This window comes from Mustela putorius, unplaced genomic scaffold, assembly GCF_011764305.1.
Source record: "Mustela putorius furo isolate JIRA1106 unplaced genomic scaffold, ASM1176430v1.1 tig00000551_pilon_pilon_pilon, whole genome shotgun sequence".
NCBI classification, from domain to species: Eukaryota; Metazoa; Chordata; class Mammalia; order Carnivora; family Mustelidae; genus Mustela; species Mustela putorius.
Genome location: NW_025421412.1, coordinates 10,067,662 through 10,085,912, shown reverse-complemented (window position 1 = coordinate 10,085,912; position 18,251 = coordinate 10,067,662). Strand labels below are relative to the sequence as shown.

The window sequence follows — 18,251 nt, the reverse complement described above, 5'->3', positions numbered from 1 at the left end:
AAATTGCATGGCTAGGGGCACCTGGGTGGCTCAGTGGGTTAAGCCGCTGCCTTCGGCTCAGGTCATGATCTCAGGGTCCTGGGATCAAGTCCCGCATCGGGCTCTCTGCTCAGCAGGGAGCCTGCTTCCCTCTCTCTCTGCCTGCCTCTCCATCTACTTGTGATTTCTCTCTGTCAAATAAATAAATAAAATTTTTTAAAAATTGCATGGCTAGGAATTTAGACTATAAAATTAAACTTCTTAGCAATGAGTTTCTGCCACTTGCTAGTTATGTGGTCTTGGGCAACTTTGGGATCTCAGTTTCATGTGTGCTCTCTGTCTCACAGGACGGTGGTGAGTAACAAACAGCACAAGGCACTCAGCACGGTGCCTGGCACATAGTAAATGCACAATAAATACTCACCAAGGTCATCAGGATTACCTGGGTATGTCAGAACCTTAGCATTTTGTGAAACTATTTCTTCCTACTGGACAATAGCGTGCTATACTCATTTCAGTCCAACCACACTGGCCTTTATTCTCTTCTTTAAACACATCAAACATGTTTTCACTTGAGGAAGGTGCCATAAGGCTTTCTTGGCTTATCCCTTCACTTCGTTTAGTCTCTGCTCAAAAGCGACTTCTCCACAGAGAGGGCTGCCAGGAGCAACTTACCTAAAATAGGCTCCACCCCCACCCCGTCCCCAGCCCTTATCCTTTTTGCCTTTGTTTCTCCTTTATAATATTTCCAGCACTTTCTTATGTGTACTTGTTTGTGAACTCTCTGCCCTCTAGAATGTAAGCTTCCTGAGGTGGGGCATTTCCCTGCTTGTTCACTTCTGTCCTCCAAATCTGGAACTGTGCCTGGAACATTGTAGGTGCTCAGTAAATATCAACTTGAATAAATAGAGAATAACACCAATAACTGCTCTCAGAGATAACTGACACTATAAAGGGAGTCATTTTGTACTAGACTGTTGACTTCACTTAAATATAAAAATGTGAAAATCACTAAAGGAAGACATGCTGCCAACACAATGAGGAAAGGCCCAGTCAGATAAAAAGTCCAAGGACCCACAAGGGAGACCAGAGTGAGCCCATGAAGAGCTAATCTGCTCAGGACAGTGGGCTCTTATATGTGAATTTGCAAAAATCCTTGTGACACTAGAACTTCTCCAGAGATCTATATTTTAACCATATAATAAGTGAGGTAGTATCTAATAATTTCATTAGAAAAATATAAACATGGTCATGTATAGAGAGATACAAATGAAAATCCCTTAACCATGAACATAAATTAAATGATTTTAGATTATAATTCAGGATCAAAGACAACACTGAAGTTGCAAACTTCATTGACAGAATATTATTCAACTATGTCTCTATCTATATAAAATGATTAGAACCATGCATACTAATTTTAGATATTTTGTGGAAAATAGACAAGTAGGAAAAAACTAGAGATAAATGAATCATGTCTCTAAGTAATCATAAATTCATGATAGTCATTACTATATTGTTAAATATGCATGTGACTTCCTAAGCTATTCCTCAAATGTTTACCATTTTAAAAGTTCCCATTTTTTCTCACAATTTCAAAATAAATATATTTGCATTAAAATTTTAATGTATTTCTAACTCTTCACTAAAAAGTTATCTGTGAGAAACTAGAGGAATTTTAATACCCTGAATGTATATGTATCCTTGTTGAAATAGGGATCCGGAGGGAGAAAACCATGAGAGACTCTTAATCTCACAAAACAAACTGAGCGTTACTAGGGGTGGGGAGGGAGAGGGTGGTTGGGTTATGGACATTGGGGAAGGTATGTGCTATGGTGAGTGCGGTGAAGTGTATAAACCTGGTGATTCACAGACCTGTACCCCTAGGGCTAATAATACATTATATGTTAATAAAAAATTTAAAAAAAATTAAAAATAGGTACCATATTTTTCTTAATTTGGTTGACTTAATAAGTTTGTAAAAGATATTTTGTTGTTTTGATTAACAGGTATGTTTCCTATAATCATCTACACTAATTATCAAATGCAAGTAATAAATGCTCTTGTTGATTTTGTAAAGCTAGACAGCAGCACCCAAAAGCAAAATGCGTATATCTCTTGTCCTGGTCCCTTCCCTTATGATAACCAAGCCTAAGGATATAACCCGACAAATGACAAGGGATTTATCTCCAAAGATGCTAATATACTGAAGGCTTGACCCACGATATCCTCTGTGATTTCAGTATGTTTGGCAGTGATTACTAGAGGCCCAGCTTTTCACCCATGTTTGTAGGATATTTGTTACCATTTTTGTGAATTATGTTTTCATGTCCTTTCCTGAGGTACCAGAAGTATAGAGATTCAAGTTGTAATTTGGCAGCTGAAATTATAATTTCTCTGAAAATAACAGCTTTGGAATTGCCAATAAATAAAATTAGTGAAGTTGGAATGCACTTTTTTTCATCTAAGGAGAAAATTTCATCTAAAATATCTCCCTTTATTATTGTGCATTTTTAGAAGTTTGAAATACAATGATAATTTATGAATGCACTATTTTTGGTATTGAAGATGTCACTGGGTTTACCTCAAGTTTGTGTTTATTCTATAATAATTATATATAACCATTTAACACAATTCTGTATAGTTGTTATAATGTGACTGGTATTTTCTCTGGAAAGAAAAAAATTCTACAGACAAGCAGACATTCCCCATATTACCTGAAAGTATGTGAACTGAGAATGATAAAGATCTGGATATACATGGAGAGTAGTTCCAATTACGAGTAGTAGTTCAAATTTGTGGAGAGATGAGCTAATATATCCAGTAAATCCCAAACACCATATCTTCAGAAGTGCTTCCAAATCAAAAAGTACTGTAAAAGCCACCTGGAGGAACAAAGAGACAGTGAAATTGGAACCTAAAATTATAATTTATTTCAAAATATTTTATACATGTGCTAGTATTTGAATTTCAGCAGCTCTTACATAAAATGAAAATCCCACAAGGATCTAGAGTGACGTGTTAAAAAAAATGGTTTTGAAAAACACCAACAGACCGTAGCAGACCAAATACAACTTGAGCAATCCATGAAATGTGTTAACTTGTTAAATGTTTGTAAGTGTTATTTTTTATTACCCACTATTTGATATTTATTTAAAAGCTATTTAATTGAATATTGTATATGCAGAAAGGCTGCATTTTTCCATAGGTTATATTTTCTAAAGACAGTTTCTATAATGCACATGGTATGTTGTAAAATTATTTACATATTACTAAGCATCCGTAAACTAAAATAAAAAAGGGTAGATCTCATTATGGGACCACATAAATGAGCAAAGAAATATGGATTATATATCAAGCAATTTACGTGTGTGTGTATATATACACACACGCATAAATTAATATATTAATATGATTTATATCTGCATTATTAAGAAAATTAACAATGATTATTAATATATTAATAAATGAGTACTACAACCTTTTAATATATCGCATTAATTCTATGAACTTGCTATTACAAATATCAATGTTATAAAATACACTTATAAACACAGCATGTTATTTTTCCTTTACTTGTCCCATGGGTAAGAATACTCATTTTATAAAGAAGTTTGCAACTGGAATTAAAGTGTGAAATGTAAAATGAACTTCTAATTAAAGAGCACAAAAATGAGTGCTAGAATTAGTCAAACATATCCCTTTGAGAAGATACCAGATGATTTAATGGAAAATAGGAACAGAGGAGTGCTTCCCTCTTTTTTTCTAGGCCAACATAGACTCGCAGAAGGGATTTTTTTCCCCACTCATATTACATAATAAAGTCCATATTTGAAAAACCTACAGGTAACATTCTATTCAATGGTGAAAAACTGAGAACTTTCTTCTAAGATGAGTAACAAGACAGTGATGTCTGTTTTCTTTTACTCAACATAGTACTGGAAGTCTGAGCCACAGCAATCAGGCAAGCAAAAGAAATCAAAAGCATACAGACTGGTAAGGACTAAGTAATAATAACTAGAACAAACAATCTTAAAGTTTATATGGAACCACAAAAGACCCTGAATAGTCAAAGCAATCTTGAAAAACTGGAAGAAACTGGGAGGTATCACAACCCCAGATTTCAAGATATTCAATAAAGCTGTAGTAATCAAAACAGTATGATATTGGCACAAAAACAAACACATAGATCAATAGAGAGCCCAGAAGTAAATCCATGATTATATAGTTAATAAATCTATGACAAAAGATTAAATATGCAATGTAAAAAGATAGTCTCTTTTCAACAACCCCACTGGTGTTGGGAAAATTGGACAGTTCCCACATCAGGTGCAATATTTACAATTTTTATATCTTCTTATTGAATTGTTCCCTTTATGATTCTATTGTGTCCTTCTTTGTCTCTTGTTACTTTTTGTTTTAAAGTCTATTTTGTCCAATCTAAGGATTGCTATCCCAGCTTCCTTTTCACCGCCATTTGCGTGATAAATGCTTTTCTATCCCTTTACTTTTGATGTATCTGAAGTGAGTCTCTTATAGGCAGCATAGAAATGGGTCTTGCTTTTTAATCTATTCCGTCTTGCTATGTCTTTTGATTGGAGCATTTAGTCCATTTACTTTCAAAGTAATTATTGATAGAAATGTATTTATTGCCATTTTGTTACTTGTTTTATGGTTGTTTTTGTAGCTCTTCTCTGTTCCTTTCTTTTCTTGCTCTTTTCTCTCAGAGTTTGCTGGCTTTTTAAAATGATATATTTGGAGTCCTCTTTATTTTTTGCATATCTAGTCCTGGCTTTTAATTTTTGGTTACCAATCGGTTTGCATCTAACATCTTAGGAATATATTACATTGATGGTTCATTAAGGTTGAACCCATTCTTTTTTTTTTTTTTTTTTAATTTAAGTTCAATTAGCCAGCATAGAGTATACCATTTTGATGCAGTGTTCAATGATTTTTTAGTTATGTATAACACTCAGTGCTCATCAAATCACATGCCCTCCTTAATACCCACCACCCAGTTACTCCACTCCTTTCTGTAACCCTCAGTTTGTCTCCTGGAGTCAAGAATCTATCATGGTTTTTCTCCCTCTCTGATTTCTTCCCGTTCAGTTTTCCCTCCCTTCCTCTTGAACACATTCTTTACTCCTCTCCTCTCCGTATTTTTAGGTATATGTGTCAAATTTTACATCCTTTTATTTTATGAATCTCTTGACCAATTTTTATAGATACTTAAATTTACTGCTTTTGTGTTTCTTGCTCCTCTTGCTCTTACTTATGGTCTTATTTTCCACTCAAAGCCTCCCTTTTAACACTTCCGGTAGAGCTGGTTTAATGGTCATGAATTCCTTTAGCTTTTGTTTGTCTCAGAAAATCTTTATCTCTCCTTCTATTCTGAATGATAGCCTTTATTGGATAGAGTATTCTTGGCTGCAGGTTTTTTCTTTCAGCACTTTAAAAATATTATGACACTTTCTTCTGGCCTGAAAAATTTCTGCTGAAAAATCATCTAATAACCTTATAGGGTTTCCCCTTGATGTAACAGATTTCTTTTCTCTTGCTGATTTTAAAATTCTCTGTCACTACTTATTGCTATTTTAATTACCATGTACCTTGTTGTGGACCTCCTTGGTTGATTTTGTGGAGAGCTCTCTGTGTCTCCCAAATCTGGATTTCTGTTTCTTTCTCCAAATTTGAGACGTTCTCAGCTACTTTTTCTTCAAATAAATTTTCTGTCCCCATTTCTCTTTCTTCTACTGCAATCCAATTTCTAATTAATCTAATTTCTATTTAATCTAATTTCTATCTAATGCAAATACTATTATAATTAATGATGTCGCTGAATTCCCTTTTTTCATTTTTTTAAAATTTTACAAGATTTTATTTATTTATTTGACAGAGAGAGATCACAAATAGGCAGAGAGGCAGGCAGAGGGGGAGGGGAAAGTAGGCTCCCTGCCGAGCAGAGAGCCCGATGTAGGGCTCAATCCCAGGACCCTGAGTTCATGACCTGAGCCAAAGACACAGAGGCTTAACCCACTGAGTCACCCAGGCGCCCCATCTTCATTTATTATTATTATTATTTTGTCTCTCTCTCCTGTTCAGCTTGATTGCTTTACATTACTCTTTTTCAAATTGCTGATTCATTCTTCTGCTTCTTCTAGTCTATTTTTTCTATTTGGTTTATTTTAAATTTTAGTTTTTGAGTTCTTCATTTCTGATTGGCTCTTTGTCACATTTTCTTTCTCTTTATTAAGGGCCTCAGTGACATTCTCCACTCTTTTCTCAAGTTCAGTAAGTATCTGTAAGTATCTGTATGACCATTACTTTAAATTCTCTATTAGGGATATTACTTATCTTCATTTCATTTAATTATTTTGCTGTAATTTTGTCCTGTTCTTTCATTTGGGACATATTCCTCTGTATCCTCATTTTGCCTAATTCTCTGTATCTGCTTCTGTCTTAGGAAAGTTAGCTATATCTCCTGCTCTTAAAAGTAGTGACCTTATAAAGAAGAGTTTCTGTAGTGCCCTGCAGTGCAATGTTCCTGCTCACCAGAACTCGGTGCTTCAAGTCTGTCTCTTATGTTATTGTGTGTGCCCTAGTGTTATGGCTGAGCTTCTTTTGCTCTCAGTGCTGTTGTCTGCAATCATTCTCTTTGCCTATTTTGGGCAGGGTTTAGTCCCTGTGTTGTCAATATGCTAGTCTGGGGCTGCCTAAGGCTTGAGTTGAGTCAGACTAGGCATTTTCCAGAGATGCAGTAGCACCAAACTGTAGGGTAGTTACCCTGTGTTGGCCCCTGAGAACCTTTCATTGGTGGTTGGGGCCAGTAGTCAGACAAGAATGTTTGTCCCCAACCTACTACTGGTGTCATAGTTGGACTGATGTGTGTGTCCTTCCCCTCTCCCTGTGGTAGGAGTCTCTTTGGGGTGATGCTGACCCCTGTGGGGCTGCTTACATACTGCCAGGCTTGTAGCATTGATTGATGGGCTTTGGTCAAATGTGTACTGAAAGGGCAGGTCTGCAGGAGAATGCTTGGGTGTGACATACTGTTAGCAAATTAGGTGGTTAGTGTTGTTCCCATGTTGGTTCCCACAGGTGTGTCAGTGTCTAGGCTGGGGGTGGGGAGGGAATTGCACCTGCCATCTCTTTTGTTCTTGAAGTCCCCCAAGGACCCCTGCCCCTCTAGCACATGCTCTAAGATTAATACACAAATCTCCCTCCCATAAATCCCACATGCTTTTCAAACTGCTGTATCTCCCTCCTGCCCATGGATAGTCAGTCCCTCAGGTTAATTTAGCTATCAACCGTATCTCCAAGGCTCTTCTTGCCCTCTTCAATGTGGTATCTTCTCTCCATGTAGTTGTGAAGAGTCTGTTCTGCCAGTCCTCAGGTTGTTTTCTGGATTATTTACACTGATGTGGCTGTTACCTAGTTGTGTCTTTGAGACGTGGTGAATTTAGGGTCCCCCTACTCTGCCATCTTACCCAGAAGTCTTCAATGTTTATTTGGTTCAACATTTTCCTTACTGATTTATTGAAGGGTTGGATTTCCTTGATTAGGAATCATCAGGAAAAATGGTTAAACATTTTTCCACTTCTAAAACAAGATTGCACTAACTATCCTTACACAATATCAGTATTTTATTGGGCTTTTGCATCTACATATACATTCTCAAAGCTGGCATTCCTTGGGCAAAGGACAGGTTTGCATGTTTAAAATTGTAGAAAATATTAAGGGATTACTTTCAAAATGTTTAAGTCTTTTGTCTTCTAGCAAGATAGGAAAGGGTTTCTTGTCCTAAATCTATGCTATCACCAGATGTAATGGAACTTAATCAAACTAACTTATCTGTTCATATGTGTATTGATCATTTAGATTTTTTCCTTTTAAAACAATTTTCCCGTTCATAACCATGCCAATTTTCTATGGTGGTGTTTTGTCTTTCTTATCAGTGTTCAGAGTTGCTGATATTAAGGACATTAATCTTTGTCTGCTATATGAACTGCAAATATTTTTTCCCTAGTCAATAGTTTGATTTTTAACTTTGGTGGCAGCAGCTCTATACAACCACTTTAAATTTTATTTGGTCACATGTTTCTACCTTTATCTTTTTAAACTTCTTCCTTACCTTTTAAAGCAAAATAGGACTTTAGGAGGACTATTATTGAGTCTTCTTATCCAAAAAACACAGTTTTTCTATTTATTTGGATGATATTCTTTAATAAAAATTTCCCCCATAATGATGTTATTGTTGGCTTGTGAAATTTATTTCTATGACTTTAATAGTCTGATAACTAACATAAATGCATTTTTAACCCTTTTTATTTCCATTTATTTACCATTTCCACCTAGTTAGTTCCAGTGGGTAAAAAGGCTATTGATTTTTCTATAATGATTTTCTATACCCACCTTACTACATTCTTCTAATATTTTAAATAATAACCTCCTGGGTTTTATAGAAATATGTACATTTCACCTGCAAATGAAGATAAGATTTTTTTCAAGACTTCTTTAGGAGTTAATTGTATTAATTCACTAGCTATAATGCTACTTCTGTATTATAATACAGTTATAATACAAAATTGACAGTAAGAGAGATCCCTAATTTGCTCCTATTTTCAAAGTTAATTTTCCAGCATTCATGTAAAATGGTTGCAGTGGGTTTTGGTAATTAATTACCACCATGTTTAAGGGCTTTCCTTTTGCTCTGCTTACAGGATTTTAGCTTTTAATTTACTGAGCCAAAGGAATATATTACAAGAGTCTTTGATGTTGACCATTTATATATTCCTGGAATAAATCTTAGATGGTAATGCTAGCCTGTTGGATTTTATTGAATAACATGTTACTTATAATACTTGTAACTATTGTCATATATGAAATTGGTCCATAATTTTACCTGTACTATCATCATCAAGGTTTTGGTTAAGCTTACGCTAGCTTTCTCAAATGTATTGTGGAGTTTTCCATCTTTTGCATGATCTGTAATTTCTCAAATAAAATAAGAATTATTTCATCTTTGAAAGTAGGTACAATCCATGGGAACTCCAACCCCATGTGTAGGCATGTTTGTGTTGACACATTTTCAGTAAAGCTTACTCTTTTTCTAATAATCTGCAGTCAAGGTCAAAATTGAAAGTTTCCTTATCATATCCTCCTGAGGGTGGACTTTTTCCTTCTTTCACTAAAATACAGACCTCAGGTTCCCATGTTATGTGGGGGTCTCTATTCTGGCACCTCACCTTCGCAGGTTCTTCTATCCTGGTTATAGCTCTTAAAATCGCAAGTTTTAGATGACAAAGATAAGCAAATGTCGTCAGAGTAGCCATTGGTGTTAGTGCCCATCTCATGTTCTGCACTTACATCACAATTTTTGGCCTTGAGGATATTCCTAAATTTTTTGCATGTCCTGCTAAGCATTTAAAATACAATAATATTTTAGTTGTAAGTTTTAGTTGTTTCATCGAGAGATGATTTTCAGCCACCTTTTGGGGCCACCTTGTATGTGTTTCCTATAATCAATACACTATTTGAGTTTGCATTTAAGCATAATCCGATTTTCTACGTCTTTTGAGAGGAAAATTCAATCTGTGTATATTTGATGTGCCAAAATTAGCCTTGGTCTTCTTTCCAATTTTTTTATGTCATTGCTATAAATTTTTCTTGTCGTTTCTGACATGGTGAAACTGTTGCTAATTTCTTCCCCCCTTGTTAATTTGGACATTCTACTTTCCTTTTCCTCCAGTTCAATTCACAACAGTCATAAATCAATCTATCCTTTTTTATTATTGATCAAATTTGAATAATTGTAAGCTCCTCTCCCACACAAATTTGCTTGCTCAGGCATCCCTTACACCCCCACCATCTACACAGCATGCTTCTATCACCCATGTTTCATGAGTATCATGGCCCCTTCCTAAATCCTGCTTTTTTGGAGATTATTTACACATTTACTTCTAGTTTCTTGAACCATAACTACTTTTTTCCAAAGGATTCTTGTGTGACATTTTTATTGTCATCTTTCATTTGGATTGGACACCTACCTCTCTTCTTTCCTTGTCAGCCTCTCTGGTCTACATCTCCTTTTCCTTTGCTACTTCTCCAATATACTTATGATTAGCATACTTTAGAATAGTTTGCTCATATAAATATCACAAGTTGTACACTCTTTTAAGCTTTCCTATTCAAAATTCATTTTTCCTTCTAATTTTTTATTTGAATTCTAGTTTGTTAACATATAGTGTAAAATTGGTTTCAGGAGTAAAAGTTAGTGGTTCATCACTTACATGTAACAGCCAGTGATCATTATATCAATACTTTAATTGATACCTTAATTAATACTTTAATACCCATTACCCACCAAAATGTATTTTTACCATGGACATGACTATTGTTGCTGCATACAGTTTCTTTGCTCTCAATAGTCTATACATATATTAACTGACTGCTTTCTACCTTCCAATATTGTAGATGAGTTGTATCTGATGCACAGTACAATTATTTTGTTTTTCCTGATTTTTTAACCCTGCTGAAAGGCTTAAACATTTTTCCTTATGCTTGCAACCAAGGAAGGTCACCAGGACATGCCTAGGAATTTTTTTTTTTTCATTTAATATCCCTGAGATTTAGTGACTCCTTTCAATCTACTGATTTATGCTTTTCCTCAATTTAGGAACATTATTCTCTCATTATTAATTTTCTTCTATCCATTCTCTTTTTTCTCCAGGAGCTTGTATTGGTCACATCAGAGTGGTTAGTCTCTTTCGCTTTTTCCTTCATGATTTCTGCCATTTCTTTGAGGTCTCCCACCACTTTATCTTCTGTATTAATAATTCTTTCTCAATGTCAACCACGCCCTTTTTCAGCTCTTTTTTTAAAAAAAAGTTTAGCTAAAGTTTCAGAAAGTTTGTTTTGTGTCTTAATTGCCTGTGCTTGAGACATTAAAAAACAACACAAAACAAAACAAACCCTCCTGTCTTCCATCAATTATACTTGTTTGGGAAACTCCTATACTTGTTCATCTTGGTTTTCTGAGTTTCATCCTTAATTTCTGGGTCCCTTTGTATGAGAATAATTTTAATTTGCATGTTCATGACTGCTGCTTTTTTTTTTTTTTTTTTTTTTTTTTTTTTTTTTTTTTGTCTTTTAGGATCTATTGAGCAGTAACAAATGAGAACTTGTAGGGGGGAGTGTGATTTTTATGGTAAGTGACCTAAAAACCCATGGTCCTCTGCTGGGCAGCAAGGAGGGAGCTGCCCTTTGTCAAGGCTCATCCTAGGCTGGTGGAATCCATTTCCAACTGCCTCTACCTGGAAACAATTAAGCTTCTAGCGAGGCTCCTTTCCTGGCTCATCAACATCAGTGGGATTTTTTGGATCTCTCTGGACCACAAGCAACCATGAGGCAGGTGTAACTCCTGTGCAGGGTCAGCCCCAGACAGCCAAAGGATCCAAATCTCTGCCATAAGTTTTTCGTTTGTTTGTTTTGTTTTGTTTTAAAATCTTTTTGTTTTATTTATTTATTTATTAACATATAATCCATAAGCTTTAACAAAGAGGCAAGTTTTCTCCAGCTCTGGTTTCTTAGTCTGGGTCTTGTAACAATATGAAGACCATTGGGGGAATCACTGGAGAAACTGAAACAAGAGGGGTCTGTCCTGATGGTCCAACCTGCAGCTGGACCTGGCTATTGTATTAGCGGAGGGAACAATGACAGGCACCCACACATCTCTCTCTAGGCTTCGCCTGTATTTTCAGACTTTCTTTCCAAAGGAAAGAATGAAATCCATATCAAAGTGTCCTTTTTTTTTTTTTTTAAGTTGGGAACTACTGATAAATACCTGAAATATATCCAACCAGATTGTCAAATTATATATAAATACAACTAATCACTTTACTAACTTTGCATTTGCTATCCAAAGACAGATGGAATGGTCCCCTTACAGGATCATAATTCATGATTAAATATGCAGCTGGATCCATTTGCATTATTATTTGCTCAGTGGGAAAATCTATGTGCTTTTCAAACCTACCAAGAACCACTAAAAATGCATTTAGCAAACTGTTATGTGATTATGTGTAAATACTATATTTCCACTCATTTTCCTACTGGAGTTCCTGATTCCAGTACTCGTGGGATCCAATCCCTCATTTTAACATAATTTGTTAATTATTATAAGCTAACTCTCCGGTTCTCTGAGAAACAGTAATCCCAAGGTGGTGAAATTTTTATGAAAATTGTTATACATGAAAATATATGTAACTTGGTTATAACTAGGGATTACTCTGGTGCAGGGAAGAACTGTGTCAGGAATTAAAGGAGTGATTTAGGAAAATCAAATTAGCTTACATGTTCATGAAGTATTCTAATGTAGGCCAGAAGGTTTAGTGCTGCATTTCAATTCAGAGGAATATCACAGTTCAGAAGCAGTGGAGTAGAACAGTGAGGGGGAAGCTGTAGCAACCCTTCTCAGGGGGTGGCTCCAGCCCATGTCCGGGAACTGAGTCTTGACAATAGCTGAACAAGGAGGAACTTGCCAGGGTCATGCTGTTGGCCATACAAAAGGCAGAAGGCCCCAGGGCTGCCTGCAGAACCTAGACACCTGAAGGAGTGCTCATAAGAATCAACTAGAAATGTGTCCATTGTCAGGCTTCCTCCAAATCCCAGTCAATAGTGCAACCCCACAGGAGGGTGGATTCCCACTCATCACTCCTGGTCTGGGAGGGCACGTGCCACTGCTGTGCTCCTTCCCTCTGCAGCTCCCACATGGACAAGGTCCATGGGATCTTTCCTCTGTCTCCGATCCCTGCAGCACATGATAAGGTGTGTGAGTGCTTACAAGTTGAAACTCATCTTTTCAAGAGTGAAGCTAAATGATAAACTTCCTGTAAATATTGTCACATTCCTTAAAACAACTTGGAAACAGTACGTGAAGAAAACAAATATTTTTCTCCCTACAATTTTCCTAAGTCAGTGTTTTCCAATCCTTTTTTTTTTTTTTAAAACACCCCTCCTCCCCAGCCAGGGGTCTTTTTAGATATTTTGTTTCTAATCACCACCCCATATGGAATTTTAATACCACAGATGTTATATATCTGTCTACCTACTTTATATCCCTATCTCTGCTTTTTAAATAGAAAGAGTAAGATTTTTTTTTTTGCCTCCCTAAAAACCAATTGTTACCCCTTTACAGGTGTTTTCACTCCCTGTTGAAAATGCACCCTCTATAGATATACCTGGTTTCATGTCACCATAGCAAATTTTAACTAACATTTTCAGGAGTGCAGGTTATATGAGTTCTTTAAGCAAAGAACTACGCTTTGTTATTTCTTCTCCAAGTTTTCATTTCATAATAATACTCATGCCATTTCATATATACCATAATGCACCCTCTTGTCCTCAAGAAAATTACCAATAATGGAATGCTGATTTAAAAATTAGAGGAGTTATTCCAAAAAAACAGTATTATATTTGTTTCCAGGAAACTATGTCACTAGTGAAAATATTTTTTTTAGAGTGAAAAGTATGAGAAATTGATTTAAAAGGCTTGTTTACTAAAATAACTTGCAATTGGATTTGTGAGGCTAACAGGTAAAGCAGTAAGATGAGTGCCAAATTTCTGAGGCTAAGGAGAAAAATAACCAAATGAAAATGACATGCATAATGTAAATACTACAATAGAAATCATTCTGCCCTTTTAATTCAATGAATAATGTATGAGCATTTATAGGTGACAAATTATAAATGAGTTGATTGTGCCGTGTGGTTCTGAGAAGATAAAATGGTAGAGATGCTGCCCAAATATAGGAAAGATACTTGAAATATGTTATCCAAGATTTGTGTTTCAGTCTCTATTTCACACTTCCATAGGAACATAATGGATATTAATGAGAAAATGAATGCAAATTTGTCACAAAAAAAGATTAGAGAACACAAGTCATAAGATATCCAATTCAGGTAACTCTCTTCTTCTAAATGAAATTCAGATTAAATAACATCAAAATAAATGCTTATCTGCATCCCTCTAGAGGTGTCTGTAAATCCCCGCTCTTAGCCTACAGTGTACCTTCAGTATTCCACATAAACAGTAAACTTCTGAAATGGATCATGGAATAGTTGAAAAGGTCATTATTATATTATTTTTCACCTAACAGGGTCCTGTCCAAGTCCTTTGGAAGAAAGGACCAAAAGTATTATTGTCAGAAGAAGCTTATTTAATGAAAATTTTCCAAAAAGGAAATTAAATTTAATGATAATCTGAAAGGCTGCTGTTCTGGCAAATGAGTCACTTTCTTAATTTGGTCATTTCTTGTGATTAATGAGGTGAAATATGGGTGTCATATTTTGTTGGAAGTTAAATAAATGGGTCTTTCATTTAATTTTATTTTAACAAATATCATAAGGCCAAATGTCCTCAGAGGGACACAGAAGCTACTCTTCTAGAAAAGATTAGTTTTTGAAAGATGGCAAATAGTCCATGCTTTAAGAAAGCCTTTCTGCTTCAAACACACAGCTGCCATAGAGAAACAGGAAACCAGAGAGACATCTTGGATCTAAACAAAGTAAACCTCTCTCCTGACCAGAAATGCTGTTCTTTATTGCTGGCTTCATTGTGCTAGCTCTCCAATCAATTTGTGACTTTCTTAAAAGAGGAATTTGGGGGGCTCCTGGGTGGCTCATTGGGTTAAGCCTCTGCCTTTGGCTTTGGTCATGATTTAGGGTCCTGGGATGGAGCCCCGCTTTGGGCTCTTTGCTCTGCGGGGAGCCTCCTCCCCCCCCCCACCCCCAACTGCCTGCCAAATAAATAAATAAAATCTTAAAAAAAAAAAGTGGAATTTTGTTAAAACTGTTAATCTTCTTCTGTGCATAACACTGTGATGATAAGTTTCTGTTAAACGTATAGTCTAGTAGATATACCTTTATATTTATATGTTTTTATATAACAAGAAAAAAGTACTGTTCAAGTTTTAGTACTTAAGAGAATGAGACTATCCATTTATATTCAATATAAAAATGTGATTTTGTGTATAATACTACTAACAATGTTTCATCTTAGATCAGAATTAAAAATGAAAACTCTTACCAAAGAAAGCAAATTCATCTTTTCACGTGTATACATAGCCTTAAAGAACAAAGAAAAGTTTTTCCTGTTTCTTAACTGATTTTTAAATTTAGGTTAGTATAGCAAAACTGGTCTCCAGCTATATAACAGAAGCTAAGCAGCTTAATTTGTACTTAAAAGTTATTTTTTAGACTGCAAGATGATTCTAACGGGTACAGTGTTTATTTTGGATTTTTTAAAAAGATTTTATTTATTTATTTGACAGAGAGAGGGAGATCACAGAGTAGGCAGTACTTAATAAGTACTTAATAACTACTAAGTATAAGTAGGCAGAGAGGCAGGCAGAGGTGGGGGGAAGCAGGCTCCCTGCTGAGCAGAGAGCCCCATGCGGAGCTCGATTCCAGGACCCTGAGATCATGACCTGAGCTGAAGGCAGAGGCTAAACCCACTGAGCCACCCAGGCGTCCCTATTTTGGAATTTGAAATTATCCTGGAATTTGTGGGAACTCAAGAAATTACTTCTCTGAAAGCGCAGGGCCATGTGTGATCTATTTTAAAAATAAACTTTCTAAAATATCATATTATGCTATTGCCTTAAATACTGAATCATGATAGCCCATACACTTGAATTTCTGTTATTACAGCTATTTTAAGAAGTAAATGGGGCAATGAATTCTTTTAAAGTACTTGGGAACATAAAAGAATCTCCCCCAAATGGCAGTTATTATTTTTGTTAGTATTAGTATATTTGAATTTAACACATAAAGATGTTAGTTGACATATTCTCTGTTCTTATAGTTCAAGCCAAAGTTGAGAACAATTGCTTATTTTTATAAATACAGTTTTATTGGCACACCACCACTCTGAGCCCACACTCATTTTTGTATAACAACGGTAGGGTTGAGTAGCTGAGACAAAGAGCATGTGGCCTGAAAAGCCTGTGAAGTTTATTATCTGGCTCTTTAAGAAAAACTTTGCTGACTTATCCCTGTTCACTGAATCTGCTTCCTATGTCCTTGCCTCAGCTGGTTCTGTCCCAGCGCATGGCTTCCTCCACAGCCCTTTCTAGAAGGGGATGCTCATGCTCCAGTGTCCCACATGGCCTATGGAGGATAGCATGTGGATGAGGAAGAGATGTCTTGTCTCTTACTCCTCAACACCCTTTAAGTATTCCATCAGTTTAAGACATCCTCTCATCTGACCCTCCCTGTGGCTGCCATTCATTAATCTCTCCATCAGGTCTTCCTATGTACCCCTGCCTACACTCCTTCCCCCAAGAACTGGCCTCACACAGAATGAGTTCGATGTCATTGTGAAGATTTTAGCCAACATCTTAGTTTGATAGCTCCCTGCCATCTTGCCTGGACTCCAACATTATGTTTGAGACAATCATAACTATGTAACACTTCATAGTTTATGTTTAGTTATCCAGCATTTTTCTGAAATCCTAAATTCTTGGTCCCACTTTCCTTACAGACGCTTGAAGCAGGTAGAGTGTAAATATTCCTCCAGGAAGCTCTCAACTATCTTCATATTAATGGCTTGCTAGAAGGAAAAATAACCTTAACTTGACAAAGACAAGACCTCAGCTATCCTGTGAGTCTTCTTTAACATAAGAAAATCCTTTTGAAACCTCTCTTTTCCTTACTTCCCCCAACTCCCAATTATGTAAGCAGCCACCCCTCACAACCCTGGGGCAGCAGCTCTTTCTGCCCAATGGTCCTGTCCCTCTGCTTTCATAAACCACCATTTTGCACCAAAAAACCCAAAACTTTCTCTAGCTCTCTCAGCTCCACCAGCCTGGAAAATCTCCAGAGATGCCTCCGTCTCAGTGTTGCCTTTCTCCTTTTTATGTGAGGCTAAAAAAGACACAGACCTATCTAAATGGGTATCATTATGAATTTGTAGCTTCAAAATTCAGCTGGGTCTTTAGCATTGGAATTAATGTATCTTTAATTGCCTTATTTTTACATTCTTCACAGGGTCCATACCTTCCCATTTGATAGTCTTATTATCGGGCTGGATATAGACCTTGCTTTCTACTCCAGACAGAAATCACTTGACTGGGATTCTTTCAATGTTCAAATCCTTGCATTAGAAATTCACCTGCAAATATTACTATTGGCCCATGTTTTTCTGTGCTTTTAATGACAATTCAATCATTGTGTGCTGGATCTACAGCAAAATTATACCCATTTTTCAAGTGTCAGGCTGTATATAATTTCCTCATGAGCTCCTGTCATTGGTACTCCACAACATAAAACACTTGCTGTTTACTGTCTATGTTTCTTGCTAAACTGTAAACTCCATATTCCACACCGTAATTAGGCAGCATCACATCACAGTAGAAGTTTAAATATTTTCTTACAGACAACAAACCTCCAAAAAGAGGGGAATTCATAAGTGACTCCTTAAAAATTTCTTGATACCCACATGGATGTTAACATTTAATAGGTATATGCCATCAATTCTTTTTCTGAAAAGTTTATGTGTGAGTGGATTGAATTTTTATTAACCAAATCCATCTTTAAATGTACTGGAAGAATTCTAGATATCTTAGAGAACTCAATTATGTGGCAAATTGATTTTTTTTTTTTTTAACATGGAAAATGCTTTTATAATAAAAATAGTCAAATTATTATTTTTCTGTCTTTTAAGTTTACTTTTTCATATATCCTATTTCTTAAAGTGTAGTTCAGCTGTGTATGTATACCTCGCTTAAAAGATAAAAGGGTTTTGAAAGGGTCATATGTCAACCAATTTTTCCACAAACATGTATCACTGAATTCTGATGTGTATCTTAGAAATAATTTTTCACAATAAAAAAGTGCCATTAAAATTTTTAAGAATCAACTATTAACAAAGTCACTCAATCGATAAGAAGAACTATTCCAAAACTCTAGGATGGTATGTAGGGCGCTAGAAGATGCTTATTTAATCACTAAGCCTACCTGCTCCTTGGAATCTTCAGCGCAGAGGGTAACACCTCAGTTTCTAGCACAGAAATTATCACATCGCATTGTTCAATTTCCCTCCTGCCCTCTCTGTGGTATTATTGAACTAACTGGCTTACTTATCGTCTTTTGAATCTGTGCTTGCCCACCCTTAGTAGGAAACAGACGAACACAAAGTGAGAAAGGGGGAGCACACGAGAGTGAGCGCTGAAGAGTAAGTAAGAGCAGGAGAGAGGAGTTTCCCTGGCAACGTGACG

General features: G+C 36.0%; 1 protein-coding gene and 1 long non-coding RNA gene across 3 annotated transcripts in view; one reads left to right on the top strand and one right to left on the bottom strand.

Annotated features, from left to right (window-relative positions):
• Window positions 1-18,251, bottom strand: part of NALCN (sodium leak channel, non-selective) — a 303,251-nt gene that overhangs the window by 153,220 nt on the left and 131,780 nt on the right. For both annotated transcript variants that reach the window (XM_045081349.1, XM_045081348.1), the window contains exon 12: window positions 2,697-2,864. In XM_045081349.1, coding sequence (XP_044937284.1) covers window positions 2,697-2,864 — 168 coding nt within the window. The remainder of the gene's footprint in view (window positions 1-2,696; window positions 2,865-18,251) is intronic.
• LOC106005234 overlaps window positions 1-18,251 on the top strand; it is a 45,735-nt gene that overhangs the window by 4,851 nt on the left and 22,633 nt on the right. The gene's annotated exons all lie outside the window — the stretch shown is intronic.